Below are 17,603 nucleotides of genomic sequence, written 5' to 3' on the forward strand. Positions count from 1 at the left end.
GGCCACCTACCAATTGCATCCCAGCTTGATTATCACCTCCTAGGAGAACCCCCTGGACAAGCCATCCATCCTCTAATACATCACCCTGTGTGTGTCACCCGACTATACTCATGTATCATCATTTTCTCTCTAGCACATATGGTTGCCTGATTATTTTATTTATGTTTGTTTATTGATTGCCTCTCCCCACCAGGAAGTTAACTCCAGCCTTGTTCACTGTTGTCTTCCCAGCTCATAGAAATGACTCAACCCATATCTGTTGAATTCATGGATGATAAATAGTCTGACCTAGTTAGCTATACTATCATTCCTGGAGATGTTGACCATAATAGGTGACTATGATCTGAACTTTCTCTAGCAACTTACCGTGGAGAAAGTATACATTTTCAATGCTATGTTAGTTAGGGTATAATTATTATCTTAGTTAACATAATGGAATTGCAGAACAGATGGTCCCTGACTTATGATGGTTCCACTTAAAACTTTGCAACTTTACAGTGGTGTGATACTGTTGGGAAGACAGAATAGTTTGGTCAGGGCCTTCGCCTCGGGTCCAGTTGGGTGTGGTTCAGCATTCTTTGTAAGCAAATTGTATGTGTATGTGTGTAGAGTTAGTGCGCATGTGCACCAATGTATCTTTTAAATTTTGTTGCTATTCTTGTGTTCTTCAGAGAGAGAGAGAGAAAGAGAGAGAGAGAGAGAGTTTTAGTGAAGCAGGCAGGTGGGCATCTGCCTTGGTGTCCACCCAGGGCAGCCATGCTTTCCAACCTGCAGCTTCCAAGGACCTTTTGGCTGGTTACCTAGCTCACAGACCTGCATGAAGGGGTCTGGTGATGCAGCCTGGCATGTGAGGGGTCTGGGGACTCAGCCTGGCATGTGAAGGGTTTGTGACCCAGTCTGTGAATGGGCTTGAGGGGTGTGGGCTCCAGACCCAGCCTTAGCTTGACAATTGGCCCATTTGTTACAGGATTGACGGCAGGTAAAAGAGCCCAACAACTGGCATAGTTGTGGTCGAGTAGCTTTACAACTGGCATCATTTGTTACAGGATTGATGGCAGGTAAAAGAGCCCAACAACTGGCATAGTTGTGGTCGAGTAGCTTTACAACTGGCATCACAAACAGGACTAAGAGCTAGACAATTGACGAGCAAGATTAAGAACTAGATAATTGGTGCTGTGAGGATTCCAGGCCTTAGCCTAGCCAGACAGATATGCATTCAGTAGAAACCTTACTTTGAGTAGCCATACAATCGTTCTTTTACACTTTCAGTAATACAGTATCCAATAAATTACATGAGATAGTCAACACCTTATGGTAAAATAGGATTTTGTTAGATGATTTTGCACAACTGTAGGCTAGTGTAAATGTTCTGAACATGTTTACATTAAGCTAGGCTAGGCTATGATGTGTGGTAGGTTAGGTGTACTAAATGCATTTTGACTTATGATATTTTCATCTTACAGTGGGTTTATTGGGATGTAACCCCATTGTAAGTCAAGGGGCATCTGTACAGTTACACCTGTTTTGAACAGTATAAAAAGACTGTGAGTAGTACTTGTTCCTGGGCAATATGTAAGATTGTTTAAGGCATGATAAGTGGCAGCAGGGATGGATGCCACAATGTTTATAGAAATTTCCACCATCTAACTTTGGGGCTGTTCTCCACAGAAACAGCCAGTCGTTGCAGAGCTCTACAGCTGGCCCAGGGCAGCAACCTGAACAGTTAGAGAGTAGGTACAGGCCTTCCTTCAATGACCTTATATAGAAAGGGGTAAAGGGTTTGGGTTTTTACATCACGTATCTGTATTGGAAGCCCAGTCTCACCACTTACCAAGTTGCATAAGCTTCTCTGTGCCTCAGTTTCCTAGTGTGTAAAGTGGGAATAATAATACCTACCATATAGGATTGTTGGGAGGATGAAATAAATTAGTACATATAATACACTTACAAAAGTATAAGTGCTCAGTAAACCCATTACCTAACTATGAATCCTCCATGAGAGCTGGCTGGGGCTGGGTTCCTGTTTCCTCTCAGGGAGAGCAGGTGCTCATATAAGCAATAAAAAATAGCATGTGATAAATTCCAAATTTTCATTATTATTATTAAAAGTGAATTAAGGCTAATTTCAGTATTTCCCACTACTATTTAAATAGTTAGTTTTCCACTCCTCAGATTTTAGAAGAGCCAAATTCATATTTATTGGGTGACTCTAAAGAACAAGGCAGTGCACTAAGCAGCAGTGACAGAGGACTCCCATTTCCAGCAAAGGAAACGTCTTGTAATTTCCCTTGTAGCTTTACGTCTCTGAATTTCAAAAGTGCCAGTAGAAAGGAAGACAATTTCCTGCTGTACCCGTCTTCCCCTGGGTCCCAGAATTCAATTAAAATCATGTTCCATCTTGCCTGATCCAAAGTGTTTTAGATGAAAGGAACCTGGAAAACAGTATATCTGTAAAAATATGACTATAATGTATCCAGCAAAGTACCACGCAAACAGAGAGGCTGAAAAAAGTCCATTTGAGGATGAAAGAAAATCAGATAGGTAGATAGTTAAATAGATAGCTACACAGAGCTTTTCAGCAAGATTTTTGGTTGTTTGTTTTGTTTTGGGGTTTTTTTTAATGCCTGCAGGGCTGCTCGTGAAATAAAATAATCTCGTAATCATGTAGTTTCATTTTTTTGTTTGTTTTGTTTTGGGTTTTTTTTTAATGCCTGCAGGGCTGCTCGTGAAATAAAATAATCTCGTAATCATGTAGTTTCAGATTTATTGCCTTCTGTTTTGTAGTCAGGAGTCTCTCTTACCACAATTCTGGCAAAGCCCATTTTGGCATATTGCTATTCAAACATATTCAAAAACCACGACAAGCTACACTTTAAAAAGGCATTAGTGTGAGCGCCATGGGAAAATATACTCCAAGGTTGTAGATGAATTGATATGATTTCCTTGATTGTATCTTTTTATTTATGAGGCATAATTTATGAGCACTGGAGAGCAAACTGCAATGAGTGATGAGTAACTGCAGCCAAAGTCATCAATCAGGCACAGCGAGAGAAGTGGCGATTTTGATCGAATCTATTGAATTAGCTGTTGGCCTTAGCCAGTACAGGTATTGGAAAGACCTTTTTAATATCTATTTGTGTCCCTCATGGGAATGTGATAACAATCTCATTACATGCTCCTAGGAAACAAAAAATGTAGTTGTTTGCCTGTTAACATGCAACCTGTTTACTCTACTAATTAATTACTGGCATGGCTGTTCATGTTAGATTTTTTGTTTATTTCTGACATAAATTGTCATGAAAATATATTCACATTCTCCAGTTTTTATAAACCGTGACATTGTCTTCTTAATGCTGCTGGATATGAATTTGTCCTCAGAATTGTTAAACTGCTTTTTTATTTATTTATTTTTTCCTTTTTTGTCTTTTTTACTGACCGGTAACGGAATCGCAACCCTCGGTGTCGCGCCCGCACCGTGCTCAGCCAGTGAGCGGGAACCGGTCTCCACATGGGATCCGAACCCTCGGCGGGAGCGCCACCACGCTCCCAAACGGTGTACCCAAGCGGCGCACTCTCCAGTGCGCCACCGGGCCGGCCCTAAACTGCTTTTTTAAATCAAAAATTGTCATTATACATGTTATAGAATATCACAGAGGTTGCAGAGGGTTCAAAAATTCCTCCATCTCTTAGTCCTCTGAGAGTTAACAATTATCATACAACTCTTATAATAAGCAGCCTGGAAAAAGAACAAAATCTCAAATTGCTCCAAGGGCAAGGATAGTCGTTATCACTTACATTAGGAGTCGACAGATTAAAATTTTCTGTAAAAGACCACTGGCTGCCAGTATAGAAAGCATCACTAAGTATGTTCCCTTGGTTTTAACAAAACTTGTAGTATTTCCTCAGCCAAAAGAATCATTAAATACTTTTACAATTGAGGGGTTTTTCTGATGATATGATACCTCAACCCCCCTTGAAATTTATATTAGCAATTTTTCTTTGCACTAAGACTTTACTTAGAAAATATTAGTCCTAGGGAATATTATTTCAGAAAGCTTTGAGTGAGACAAAGCATTAAAGTGAAAACTACTTTACAGTTAAGTGTGGAAATTGTGCACAGAATAACTAGCACATTAACACAAGCACCCAAAGAACCACTATTCAGAGAACTTCTAGTACATTCCGCCTTCTCCCATCTTCCTCATTTGTGAAAATTATTACAATGCTTCTGTTCACAAATTCTTGCTTCCCTCCTAAAATAAAATTGGAGGGAGAAATGTTGGATTGAGAGGAATTGGGAGCATTTAAAATAATGTTCATCTGAGCTGCAAAAAAAAAAAAAGATAGACCCAGCAATTTCCAGAAACATCGGGGTTTCAAGAAATTATACCTGAAGTGCAAACTGGGAGGCAAGCAATGATTCTTCGAAGTGAGTAAGCTTTGGTTCTGTTTGGAACTAGGATAAACAAAGTAATAAACTCTATTGCTGCAATCATAATGCACTCAGAGATACATTCATTGTGTTTATTTGAATGACTGAAGATAGTGACAATGCACAGTACAACTCTGAATGGTTGTAACATGGATAGAAATTGGAAGTGTATCATGCCTGGATTTCTGTACCTGGTTGTACAGACAATAGCCCTTTGTGTTTCTCGAACAATATGGGGCACAAAAATCACTTGGAAAAATGTTGAAAGGGCAGGTTCCAAGGTCCTCTCACCAGAAATTCTGACAGAGGTACCCAAAGTGGTTTTGATGATCATGGCCAAGGAACATATTTTGACAAAGACTCCTGTTCGAAGAAAATTTCCAAGAGACAGTTTTCAAGAAAGGACGGATGATTAAATCCATTGTTTTCACAGCGATGTGATTATGGCAGCTTGGTGGCAGATGCTGACACTTCATGTAATTACAATTTTTTAAGGCAAAATACAGTAATTAGTCCTTTGGGGAGGAAAGAGTAGATAAAAGAACAATTTCATTTTTTAATGGACGTTAAGCATAAAAATGGTAACAGCCACTAGTTAGATTAAAAAATGTGACATTGAAAACAGAAATGAAAACTGACAAATTAATCTATATTGCTAGTCAATTACAGAATTTGTAGTTAAGCAATTTTAGTTATTTTATGTTTATTAGAAATAGTTAATCTGTGTTTTCTGTGACATCTTACACTATAACTCTTTTCATGGTTGCAGCAGAGACCTTAGAGAGGAAAACACCCCAACTTGGTCAGTGCTAACTTGTTCTCTTTTTTAACAGCTCTTCATTGGGAAGTTTCTGACTCTTCCAGTCATAATTGTGGGTACAAGCACACATGAGTGCACATGTGCAGGTGTTCACCAGACCCAAATAAGTGTTTCAGTGGAAACTTTAACCATCTTTAATTTTTTTATCATAAAAGAATAAATATATTCAGTCTGGATTCTGTAGTTATAAAGATACTCTAACTAAATCAAAGATGAGGAGAGTCCTTACTTTTTTTTCCTCTTGCCCATGATTCATAAGCCTACTTTTTCTTCCCCGATAATGACCATTCCTTTCCATGAGCAGAGCGCACACTGGTTACGTACCCAGTGATCATGTGAGGGAATCTTGGGATACAAACCAGATGGATTGGCTTGTCAGTTAGGTAAAAGGTAGGTAGGTAGGATAGATGGTAGATACATAGATAAAGTAGATACATAGAGATAAAGTAGGCAACTCTATGTCTGTTCATGAGATATTTCATTTCTGATTTTTATATTGGTTCATTAAAACTAAAAGTCAGGCCAGCCTGGTGGCGCACTGCTACAGTGCGCCGCTTGAGAGTGCGGCGGCGCTCCCGCCGAGGGTTCGGATCCCACATACAGACCGGTTCCCGCTCACTGGCTGAGCGAGGTGCAGGTGCAACACCGAGGGTTGCGATCCCGTTGCCGGTCACGAAAAAAGACAAAAAGGGAAAAAATAAATAAAACTAAAAGTCAGGACATATTGCTTAAAATTTCTCATTCAGCATCTCTGCTGCTTCTTTCTCCACCCTGTAAAGATGGATCCAAATCTTGGAGCACTGTTTTCTCAGTACAAATGATAAGTATAATCTGTTAGTATGTTGTTCTGAACCCTGAAGGACCTTCGATTCCTTTATCTCTTGCTGAACTGACCATAGACAAAAATCCGCCGTGACTTATGGGAAAAGGAATTTTTTTTTTACAACAGAGAAAGAGAGACAGAGACAGAAAAAACATCATTTGTAGGTTCTGTTTTTCTTTTCTTCTCTAGATTTGGCGTGACAGAGACACAGCCTTGTGCAAGTTTTGTGAAATCCGCAATGCTTTGTCATCTCAGCTTTCACTTCACTGTAGCTGTTTTCGCTTTCAGACTAGCTCATGTAAATAGGCTGATCCTGCTTTGCATAAGCATGTTGATTTATATGAATGCTATTTTGATCTCAAATTGATTGAATACTAAAAAGAAAGTCTAGGAAAAAGAACAATGTAATTTGAAGGTCTCCTGACAAAGACAAAAGACACTAGGTCTTGTATACACCCACACTTAGCGATGGAGAATTTTGTATTGCTTAGTCTTTAGAAGAAAATATCTCTAAAGAAATATAGCAAAACACTATAATATCAAGGCCCAAGTGTTGTAAAATAACATCGATTAAATCACATTTTGGCATTAGAACCCCGCCTGGTAAAAGCTCTTGTAATGCAGGCAGGCATGAGGCTTAGTACTATCGCCAACACCAGCATTAAAAAAGCCTTCATAGTATTTATGATTCTACACCTACATCGACAATGAAAGAGAAGTTAAAGTTCATAATCCTGGGCCAGGTCTGTACTGAACACTTTCTAGAATTATACTTGTTTCATCTCTCTTTCTTTCAACACCCCATGCCCGTGCCACTGCTGTCTCCTATTTGTACTCAGTAATCAGTTGGCAAGTTGCTGGATTTTTCTTTTATTTTACCTAGTGGCACTTCTGTCCTCCTTTCCTTGTCCATCCATTGTGACCCTGATTAAAATTCTACATGCTCTTAAATCACCAACCAAAGCCCCACTCTTGGCAGGGAATGTGGTATCAACATTTGTACCTTATCCTGCGTTCCTTTCCCAAGAATATTGTTTCAAACCTTGTCACCCATTATGAAATAAAAGGCATCTCCCACCAGGCCCATGGAAGGATATTTGTCGTAAAATAGATTAATTTGGAGCAGACTGAGGAGCCAGAGACGCTTCTTTGAAATCTGACCTCTTTAGCAATAACCTCCTATACCTAGCTCCCTATTGTAAGACTGACCTTGGCCATTCTAGGGGAGACCATAAGAGCAATTGCAGTTGTATTCTGACCTGGTTTCCAGAAAGCCTGGCTCTCCTACTGCTAACACAGCCTCCTCCTCCTTACTTCTGCATCTGTCAAAATAACCCCCTCACCTGAGACAGTGTGCGCATGTCTATCCATCCTTGCCAGCTAAGAGACTTTACCTAGTCCAGAATTGCAGGTAATCGTCTATGGACAAGTCATTTAATTTTCGTGATCCTGAGTATCTTATTTATGCATGTGAACAACATGCAGAATCAAAAGCACAGTTTATTGGAAAGAGCACTGGAGAACAGAATTCTAGCTTTAGTTTGTGTAACTTCCATCACCTTGAACAAGGCAGTGAAATTTTCTGAGCCTCAGTCTCCTCACCTGTAAAAGGGAGCTGATAATACTTTCACCATTCACCTTACAAGGTTGACATTGTGAGTACTAAGTAAGTCGCCATATGTTAAAGTGTTTTGTAAAGTGTAGAGTTTATACAAATGTGAGTGATTATTATGCAAATGGTGAGAGGATGTATCTGAACTCTTAAAAGAGCAGGTTTGTCTATGTAAGTAGGATAGTGATCTTTTTTTAAAAAAATGGGGCTTCTGGCAATCCTATCAGCAAGGGGCTGCAGATTTGCATTTGACAGCAATTCAGCATGGAATTCAATTCAACATCAGAAAATTAACTTTCACAAAGGAATCCACCAAAAAAATATATGGAAGCACTGATAGGAGTTGACCTAACTACTAAAAATCTCTCTAACGTTTCTTCTCTTTAAGATATTATTGATGTAAAAGCAAACCAAACAAAAACATAACTAAACTCTCACTGCAAAGTATTCTCTTGATAGTTTTTTCCTAAATATCTCATATTTTGAACACTCTTCATGCTTTTTTAAATACTGCATACCTAGAACATGTGAACTATAGAATCAAACAAGTTATTCAGACTTGTCTTTAAAAGCTCAGAGCAAATTTTTAAAATATATATGTCGTTGAACACACCCAATAATTATAATAATAAAAATTTCCTGTAGTTAGAGTTGCACATGAAAGCTTACTAAGGAATACTCCTACTCCTAAACACACAGACAGTCTTCCTGTCACTTCGTTCACACAAACGTCATATAGTGGTTGTGCAGATCCCATATTACATTATAAATTATTTAGACCAATTTAGGGAACAATTTGGGCAAGTGTAGAAAAATCCTCTGAGGCCAGAGTGCCAGGTACTGAAACACGATCTTGAAAGATAACTCACATACAACGAAGGCTGTATTGAATGTTAGAGGAATATTAGCATATTTTCTACATCCAATAAATATAGATGATGTAAATACAATCAACCCTTGATTATCCATGCTTATAAAATGATAATAGTAATAAACTAATTTCTATTTGGAGTGCATCATATAAACTTTAAAAAAGTAACAGATAGCTCCTCTTAATTATATGTAACTTATATCAATGTGAAATTAATTTCCAGTTTCTGAACACTTCTGTTCCAAAGAGTGCTTAACAAAACCACAATGAGGTCAGAAGTTTGCTCCAAATAAACCAAAAAGTTCGGGCCGGCCCGGTGGCGCACTGTTACAGTGCGCTGCTTGGGAAGCACGGCGGTGCTCCCGCCGAGGGTTCGGATCCCACGTACGGACCGGCCACTCACTGGCTGAGCGAGGTTCGGGAGCAACACCAAGGGTTGCGATCCCGTTGCCGGTCCCGGCCCGGTACGGGCGTGACACTGAGGGTTGCGATCCGTTGCCGGTCACGAAAAAAGACAAAAAGGAAAATAAATAAATAAATAAATAAACCAAAAAGTTTATAATTCCACAATGATGCCTAAAAGACCATAGTATTTTGTAACAGCCGACACCCTCAGAGGAAGGGATGGACTTTCAAGTTCTTAAATATCTGTACTTGACTCTCACATAGATCTGAGGAGTTTTTGACCCATAAATTACATGCAAGTAACCATGGCAGAATATGGATCTTGGTGAATGTTGACTAGAAATATAATTCAAATGCTGATTTGGTTTTTTGAAAAGGCATCATTCCGAGGGTCATAGAATCTGATTAATGTTTTGTGTGTTCTGTGCCACTTCTTAGAAAGAAGTGTCTTACTTAGAAAGGTGTCAGATAACAGATGGTATGATACCTTGTTATTTCTATCCTGTTACCTCGAATTTCTATCTAACTGTTATTCTGTTATATTTTTCACCTACGTCATGCCTCTCCAACTGGATTGCTGATTCCTTGAGGGTAAACACTATGCTAAATGCCATGTTGCAGGGCCGGCCCAGTGGCTCACTGCTACAGTGCGCCGCTTGGGAGCGCGGTGGCACTCCCGCCGAGGGTTCGGATCCCACATACAGACCGGTTCCCGCTCACTGGCTGAGCAAGGTGCGGGCGCGACACCGAGGGTTGTGATCCCGTTGCCGGTCCCGGTCCGGTATGGGCGCGACACTGAGGGTTGCGATCCGTTGCCCGACACACAAAAAAAAAGACAAAAAGGAAAAAAATAAAAATAAAAAAAATAAATGCCATGTTGCATCTCCCAGAGTAGCTAGCAATGGTGCTCTCTCCATAGGATGTGGGATACTTGGTAAACACTTATCAGTTGCCTTGATTTGTGACACTGCTCATCTAGTCTTTCCTCCCACAGCTGTCAGAAGGCATGGCCACCCAGCAGACTCTCCATGGCCTGCACCCCTTCACGACGTACTCTATTGGGGTAGAGGCCTGCACCTGCTTCAACTGTTGCAGCAAAGGGCCGATGGCTGAGCTGAGAACTCATTCTGCTTCACCCTCAGGGCTGTCCTCTCCCCAAATCCAGACCGTGGCCTCGAGGACGGCCTCCTTCCAGTGGAGTCCCCCGCTGTTCCCTAACGGTGTCATTCAAAGGTAGTGAGTCAGCTGGAAGGATGGATAAACCAAAACAAGCAGACACGCGGGCTACCCAGCACTCCCTAAGGAGGACTTGCTTATTGAACAGATATCTATAGCAAAAGACATAAATTGATTTGACTGGTAATGTTACCTGAAAAGTGTTGATCATAAAATCAACTAATAATAGAAAGATAAACAATAACATCTTTAAATAAGGAAGACAATGCAGTGTGTTTGCATTATTGAAAGAATACTCTCCTCCTCGTGGTTGTCTGGGATCATTCATTCTATAGGCCTCAGCTGGAGCATAAGAAACTTCTGTGGCTAAATCAGAATTGCCCTGATCTAATTTAAGATGTTGTAATGAACCACTGTTTGACAGAATAAAGTTACTTCACTCGAAATGATTAGGAGGAAAAAAAGATTTTCTTTCTTCTAAATGGAGGAGGAAAATTTACCACTCTCCTCTTAAAAGAGAGAAATATCTTATCTCTGCCAACAAAGATTACTAGTTGCTGGGTGGACAGCAATGTGTGCATAGATGGTGACTTCTCTTTTCATTTCTCTGGTTACATTGCTCTCTTCCAACAACATGAAATTAAAGTGTTTCCGAGAGTAGTTTTCTGCAAATGGAAATTTTAAAAGAGCTTATAGTTCAATGAAAACAAAATGTCTCCTCACAAAATAGAATCAGTTTTAAAAGAGAGAAACTAATTCCATGCCTGTCTTCTCTTCACATTCTAGCTATGAGCTCCAAGTCTACACGGCTTGCCCACCCAAGTCAGCCCTGCCCTGTACTCCCAGCCAAACAGGGACAAAGTACAGGGGCCTGGGGCAGAGCGCCACCCTCGGGGGTCTCCAGCCTTATACCACCTACAAGCTGAGAGTGCTGGCTCACAATGAGGCGGGCAGTGCAGCTTCCGAATGGATCAGCTTCATCACCCAGAAGGAACGTGCGTACAAGGGGCTGCTGCCATAGCTGGGGAGGCAGAGGACAACCAGGACAGGCTTGTCATGGAAACGAGCAGAAGCACTGTTTTAAATGGAGTGAGCGGGTGTTCAGCTACATCGAAGGCTACTGAGACATGGATGAAGAAGACTATTGTATTTAGTAATATGAGAGAGCAAATTCAAGGAGGTTTTTCATGTAGTGTTGGGGTAAAAACCAGTTTAGAGTAAGTTAAAAGATGAATGGGGAGAAAGGAAGTGGACAAACACCAGCACAGCATATTCCTTTTCTTTTCAAATTACATGGCATCATCTCTAGCGTTTCCAGAAAGCACTGCACATGGCACTGTGAGGAAAAGCAGAAGGGAGCTGAGACAGAAAAGGGCATCTACTAAATAATTGGAGGCTTCATTTATACATTTTTATAAAATAACTTCTTTTCAGATTTTATAAGATTAATACATCTATTGTTTAAAAGTGGCAATGCAAAAAGTATTAAGAAAAAAATAAGTCCTTATCAGAACCAGCTGCATAATTTGTAGGCTCAGTGGAAAATGAAAATATGGGGTCCCTTATTCAAAAATTATTAAGAATTCCAAGATAGCAACAACAGAGTATCGGACTAAGCCCAGGACCCTTCTATGGGAGGGGCCTGTGCAAGCGGACAGGTTACATGGGCACAAAGCCAGTGCCATTTGTAATCCTACCACCTAGAGGCAACCACTATTAATATTTTGGCATAATCAATTCTTTTAATCTTTTCTATGCATAATTTTTCTTACATGGCTGAGATCATACGATAATTAAAATTTCATAGTCTGCTTCTCATACTTGACATTATTTTATTTGCATTTCCCATGGCATTAAAAAACTCTCTGGCCACCAAGTATAATGGCTATGTAATATTCCGTATAGGAATTGGTGGGGGCATTTCCATTATTTTTCTTATTTCCCTTTTATAAACGTGACCATAAAAATCTCTGTGAACAAATCTTTGAATGTCTGATTATCTTCCTAAATTAAGTTTCAACAAATAGAATTTACTGCATCAGGTATTTTAATATTTTAAGGCTTTGGATACTTATTTGACATCTGCATTCCAGAAGATTATATCAGATTATAATCTCACCTAAAATACTCTATCTGCCATTGAGTATTATGCCAAGTTTAAAAGTAAAAAGTAGGCATTCATTAAAGTCCAATAACTCATGCAAAGACCTTAATGTGTCTCAGCAACAACGTGGCAGGATATTAGTAATAGGTCACATTCAGAGAGGACTTGCTGGGCCGGCCCGGTGGCGCACTGCTATAGTGCGCTGCTTGGGAAGCATGGCGGTGCTCCCGCCGAGGGTTCGGATCCCACATACAGACCGGTTCCCGCTCACTGGCTGAGCGAGGCGCGGGAGCAACACCAAGGGTTGCGATCCCGTTGCCGGTCCCGGTCCGGTACGGGGGCAACACTGAGGGTTGCGATCCGTTGCCGGACACGGAAAAAGACAAAAAAATAAATAAATAAATAAAAATAATAAAATAAAAGAGAGGACTTGCTTGTTCCTAGCACCATTTAAGCATTTTACAAATAATCTTTACAATGAAGTTAGTACTATTATTATCTGAATTTACAGATGAGGAAACTGAGGCAGGACTGTGAGTTGGGCACTGTGACTCCAGGAGGCCATTCACATAGACTGAATTGAAGCTCCTGGAGTTAGATAATGCAGTGGCCCCCTAACCAAGCCTGGAGCATAATTAACGTGGTCAGTTTCCACATCTAGCAACTCTAAACTCACAGTGACCTGAGCTGGGCTCAGTTCTACTATGTTTCCAGTTAACTCCCTACTGGGCCAATTAACTATTTACTCCCTGTACTCAATATTTCCAACTTGCTCCCCCGCCTCAAACTCCCACTGCTTCTCACCCTTTCTCCCCAACAAGCCCCCAGCCAGGCTCACTTTATTCTCTGCAGAGCTCCTGGCTTGTAATTCACCAGACGAGAAGCACCAGTCGGTCATCTACTCCCCTACCCATCGGACAGACAAACCATTCCTGCCAGCAACTGCACCATTCCTGCCAGCAGCAAGGAAGGGGTGACCACTGAAGAATACCATCCCCTTCACTACTAATCATCCCTTATCTCACCTTAATCTTCAGTGTATCCCACTTAGATGCAACGTGGCTTCCATCCTAACATTAAAGTGCCCGAACGCTCCACTCCCCTGCAGCGACTGCCCACTCTCCTCTCCTTCACGACAGAAATTTTCTAAAGAATAGTCTGTACATACTTGGCCCATTTTCAGTCTTCCCACTTACTCTTTCACTGCCTCACCACTGAATGAAAGTCTCTTCTTAAATTTGCCCTTGACCTCCATACTCATTAATTCAGTAGGCGCTTTTCTCTGGTAGACACCTTCACTGAATTTTCCATACCATTCAATGCAATTGAACTTTCAATCCTTTTCTTCAAAAAGGAGTTTCCCCTAGCTTTCATGACAGGCATCTCCCGGTTTCCCTCTGACCTCTTTGGATATTCATTTTTACTTTGTTGGTTGATTTTCCACTAACCAAGTTCTTCACGTCTCAATCCTAAACTTTCTCTGCCTGCTCTATCCCCTTCTCCCCTTCCTTCTTTTCCTCTCTTTCCCTCCTCTCTTATTTCCTCCTCAAGTGAGCTTATCACCTCCTGCCCAAGTCTTCTGATTTGAAATGGGAACCCCCACACCCAGCTGCCTCCCAGACGTCCCCCTCTGGACTTCTCATAGCCAGCTTATGAGACGTTCAGCTGGCCCCAAAGAGAGCTTGAATCTTTCCCCATAAAACTGCTCCTCCTTTCATTTCGCTTTCTCAGTTGTTATCTCCAGCATGGGGAACAGTGTCTTAGAATCCCAGAAAATGTTGTTTCATGAACTAGTGAGCACACCTAAACTTCTCATGTTTGTTGCTGGTGTCATTCAATCTGCACCTTGTGCCCATTTTATAATCAAAGCAAAACATGATGATTCTTCATAATGTCTACAGTTTAATCCAGTAATCTCCTTCACAATATATCCATAAACCAATTTTGCTAATTCCTACAGTTTTTTTTTTTTTGTGGGCATTGGCTAGGAGGCCAGAGAACAGCTATGTGATGTTTGCAGGTTGTAACCAATTCTGTTTTTAGTCATGAAGCTTAGCTTTTGCCAGATATATATATATTTTTATGCTGGAAGAACTAAATGAACAGATTTAAGATTTCCTTCCTTTCTGTTCTTTCACATTGGATAAATGGCTGAAAGCTGGACTAGCACCAAGGGAGAAAATGTTCCCTTAATCCACTTACTGGATCCACAGACATGAAAAAGTACAAGAAATGACTGACTATAATATGGGTTTTTAAATTATCCCGCTTATGCTAATTTTAACTCATTATGACCACTAAAAGAGAAAAAATATGGATCAGAGAATGCAAACCAGAAGATAATTTAAAAATAGTGTTGCTCTAGGCTAATCCTGTCAACAGCACCAATTGTTGGGCTACGGCTAATGTCGGAATCCTGCTCACAGCACCAACTGTCTAGCTCTTAGTCCTGTTCATGATGCCAATTGTAAAGCTACTTGACCATGCCAGTTGTCGGGTTCTTTTACCTGCCAGTAATCCTGCACCAACTGGGCCAGTTGTTGAGCTAGGGCTGGGTCTGGAGCTCCCAGACCCCTCAAGCCCATTCACAGACTGGGTCACAAACACATTGTATGCGAGGCTGGGTCACCAGACCCCACACACACCAGGCTGGGTCATCAGACCCCTTCACACAGGTCTATGAGCTACATAACTGGCCAAAAGGTCCTTGGAAGCCGTAAATTGGAAGGCATGGCTGCACTGGGCAGACACCCAAGGTAGACACCTGCCCGTCTGCTTCACTAAAATTCTCTCTCTCTCTGAAAAACACAAGAATAGTAACAAAACTAAGAAGATACATTGGCGCACATGTGCACTAACTCCACACACACACACACACACACAATTTGCTCACGAAGGTTGTGCTAAAACCACACCCAACTGGACCTGAGGCGAGGGCCCTGACCAAACTATTCTATTTTCCCAACAAATAGTATTTGCAGTTTTATATAGGTGTGATCACACATACACTCACCAAAGGGTCTGGAGAGGTATAGCAACATGTTCAGTGGAAGAGCAGAGATGAGGTGTTACTGTTTAACAGCTGGCCTTTTGAAGAGGAAAATGACCTGATTTGACATGCTTGCCAATTTCCATGGTGTAAATGCCCCCACCACTGCTGATTTCAAGTTAGCAACATGACAGCACTACACACAGAGGTGGGGAGAGATGGGAAGTGGCATATCATTACGCTAGAATATTTCCACCACCTGAGTCCAACGGAGGTAAACAACCTTGAGCACACAGACAATAGTAAAATGTAGTGAGATAAGAAAAACTACGAATTTTAAGTAATCATTATTTTTGTTTTAATTTAACTAAGTTTATATAATTTAATTTTAGTAATGGCTAGGTTTAACAACCAACTCACAAAATTCCTGAATATTGAACAATCAGAATGAGCCAGCTTCAGTGAATTAGTAAACTGTGCTCCTTTAAGTAAGTGTGTATTGATCGTAAAAAAGCAACTTGGGTTTTGGAGCGATGCAGGCCTGGGTTCTGATCCTTGGTCTCCTACCAGCTATTGACATTAGGCAAGACATGTGACCTCTCTGAACCTTGGTTTTCTCATCTGAAAAATTAGGGACTAATTTTTACAGGATTGTTTCGAGAATCAAATCAGATAAAGTATGTCAAGTGCTAGGGCATAGTAGCTCTTACCATTTCCTCAGTCTCTTTTGAGGACGTTACAGAAACCCATTATTCCTGATTATTTTGATTGTTTACTCTTTTTTCTCAGGAAGGTCTCCAAATCCAATGCAAGCAAAGCTCATATCTTTCTATCTTCTTACTATTTACAAGCCTTCTCTTTATTGATACTGTTATGATATAGGGAAGTAGAAATTTATTGAATTAAGGTGATAGAAAAAAGCCATAGACAAATACAACAGTGTCTCATTGTGATATTAGGCAAGATTAGTGTTGAAAGAGCATAGAAATTTAAAGAGGGCTTGATAACTTTTGTTTTGATATTTGCAGAAAGTTTCTCTTATGAATTTATTTGAAAATAAGAATCAAATCTGTCTTTATGGTTGAATCTGATGACTACAAGTGCATAATTATTCCTTATTTTATTCCCTAACATCAGCAACAGATGGATTTCTTTTTTTAAAAGAAGAAAATATATCCAGTTTATTCCCACCCCTCACTCCTTTCTTTTCTTAAAAGCCATTCAGTACACAGATGGATCTTAATGCTTTTACAAATGTATTGATTCTTTTGGAGAAAACGAGATCTCATAAAATAAATCTCTCTTGACTTGACAAGATGATATGGTGTCCCTTCACTGTTTTTACAATAATTATTCATTTAAAAGATGAGCCTCAGTTAAGGATTTTTGTTTTGTTTTATTTTAGTAAGGAGTTGAAAAATAAAAAGAGAACATGCCTGTAAAATGCACACAAAGTTGCTTCTATATCTGATATAATACTTAGGAGCCCTGAGCTTGATTATATACTAATGTACTGTGCTATTGATTGATTAGTCAGGGCAATGAATTATTATACTTGAATTGCTGTTTGCAAGGCTTTTTAACTATCTTAGAAAACAAACTAACGGTTCAAGAAAAAGCTTTAAAAATAAATGGGTGCCAAAAGGATATAATTCACTATCTAAGCAGTTTGGTTTGGAGAAAAAAAATATATTAACTTCATCTAGTCCTTGGGGCTTTGTAGCAATAAATATTGATTTGATATGAAAAATAGCTATCTACTGTAGTTAATAGTGTTAAGGATATTTTACCTGTTAAAAGAGGGAAAATGCAATAAAGTATGAGCTCCAGGGTTATGTTGGTGAGCAGATCCATTGTATGTTAATAGTTTTATTTATAAAACACCACTCTCCATTGATTTTATTTGTGGAAGCAGGTGCAGAGTTGCTGAGAAAGCATTTCATATATGTTCTCACTGGTTTTCTTTTCACTCCCAATACTGGTTGTTTTGTAAACAGTGCAGGATTCCAGCAGTGCCAGGGTTTTGTTGTTGTTATTGCCATTGTTGTTGTCGGTTTGGTTTGGTTGTGCTCTTACTGAAACACACACACACAGATGCACCTTTGCAAAGAGATTATCATTTTTTGAACGTAAAACTTTTCCCAGCAGTGCCTCTGTACCAAGCTCCGTTTTCGGTGGACAGCAACCTGTCTGTGGTGTGCGTGAACTGGAGTGGCACTTTCCTTCTGAACGGCCCGCTGAAGGAGTACGTGGTGACCGATGGAGGGCAGCGTGTGTACAGCGGCCTCGACACCACCCTCTACATTCCACGGACGGCAGACAAAAGTTAGTTTCTGAGTCGCATTTCTCAATGTTTGAGGAGATCCGTTCC

General features: G+C 40.3%; 1 protein-coding gene across 1 annotated transcript in view; it reads left to right on the forward strand.

Annotated features, from left to right (window-relative positions):
• Positions 1-17,603, forward strand: part of LOC103599019 (usherin-like) — a 160,683-nt gene that overhangs the window by 130,975 nt on the left and 12,105 nt on the right. Inside the window, exons 17-18 of the mRNA XM_008583091.1 lie at positions 6,265-6,373; positions 17,381-17,557. Of these exons, the coding sequence (XP_008581313.1) occupies positions 6,265-6,373; positions 17,381-17,557 (286 nt within the window). The remainder of the gene's footprint in view (positions 1-6,264; positions 6,374-17,380; positions 17,558-17,603) is intronic.

This window comes from Galeopterus variegatus, unplaced genomic scaffold, assembly GCF_000696425.1.
Source record: "Galeopterus variegatus unplaced genomic scaffold, G_variegatus-3.0.2 Scaffold2828, whole genome shotgun sequence".
Lineage (NCBI taxonomy): Eukaryota > Metazoa > Chordata > Mammalia > Dermoptera > Cynocephalidae > Galeopterus > Galeopterus variegatus.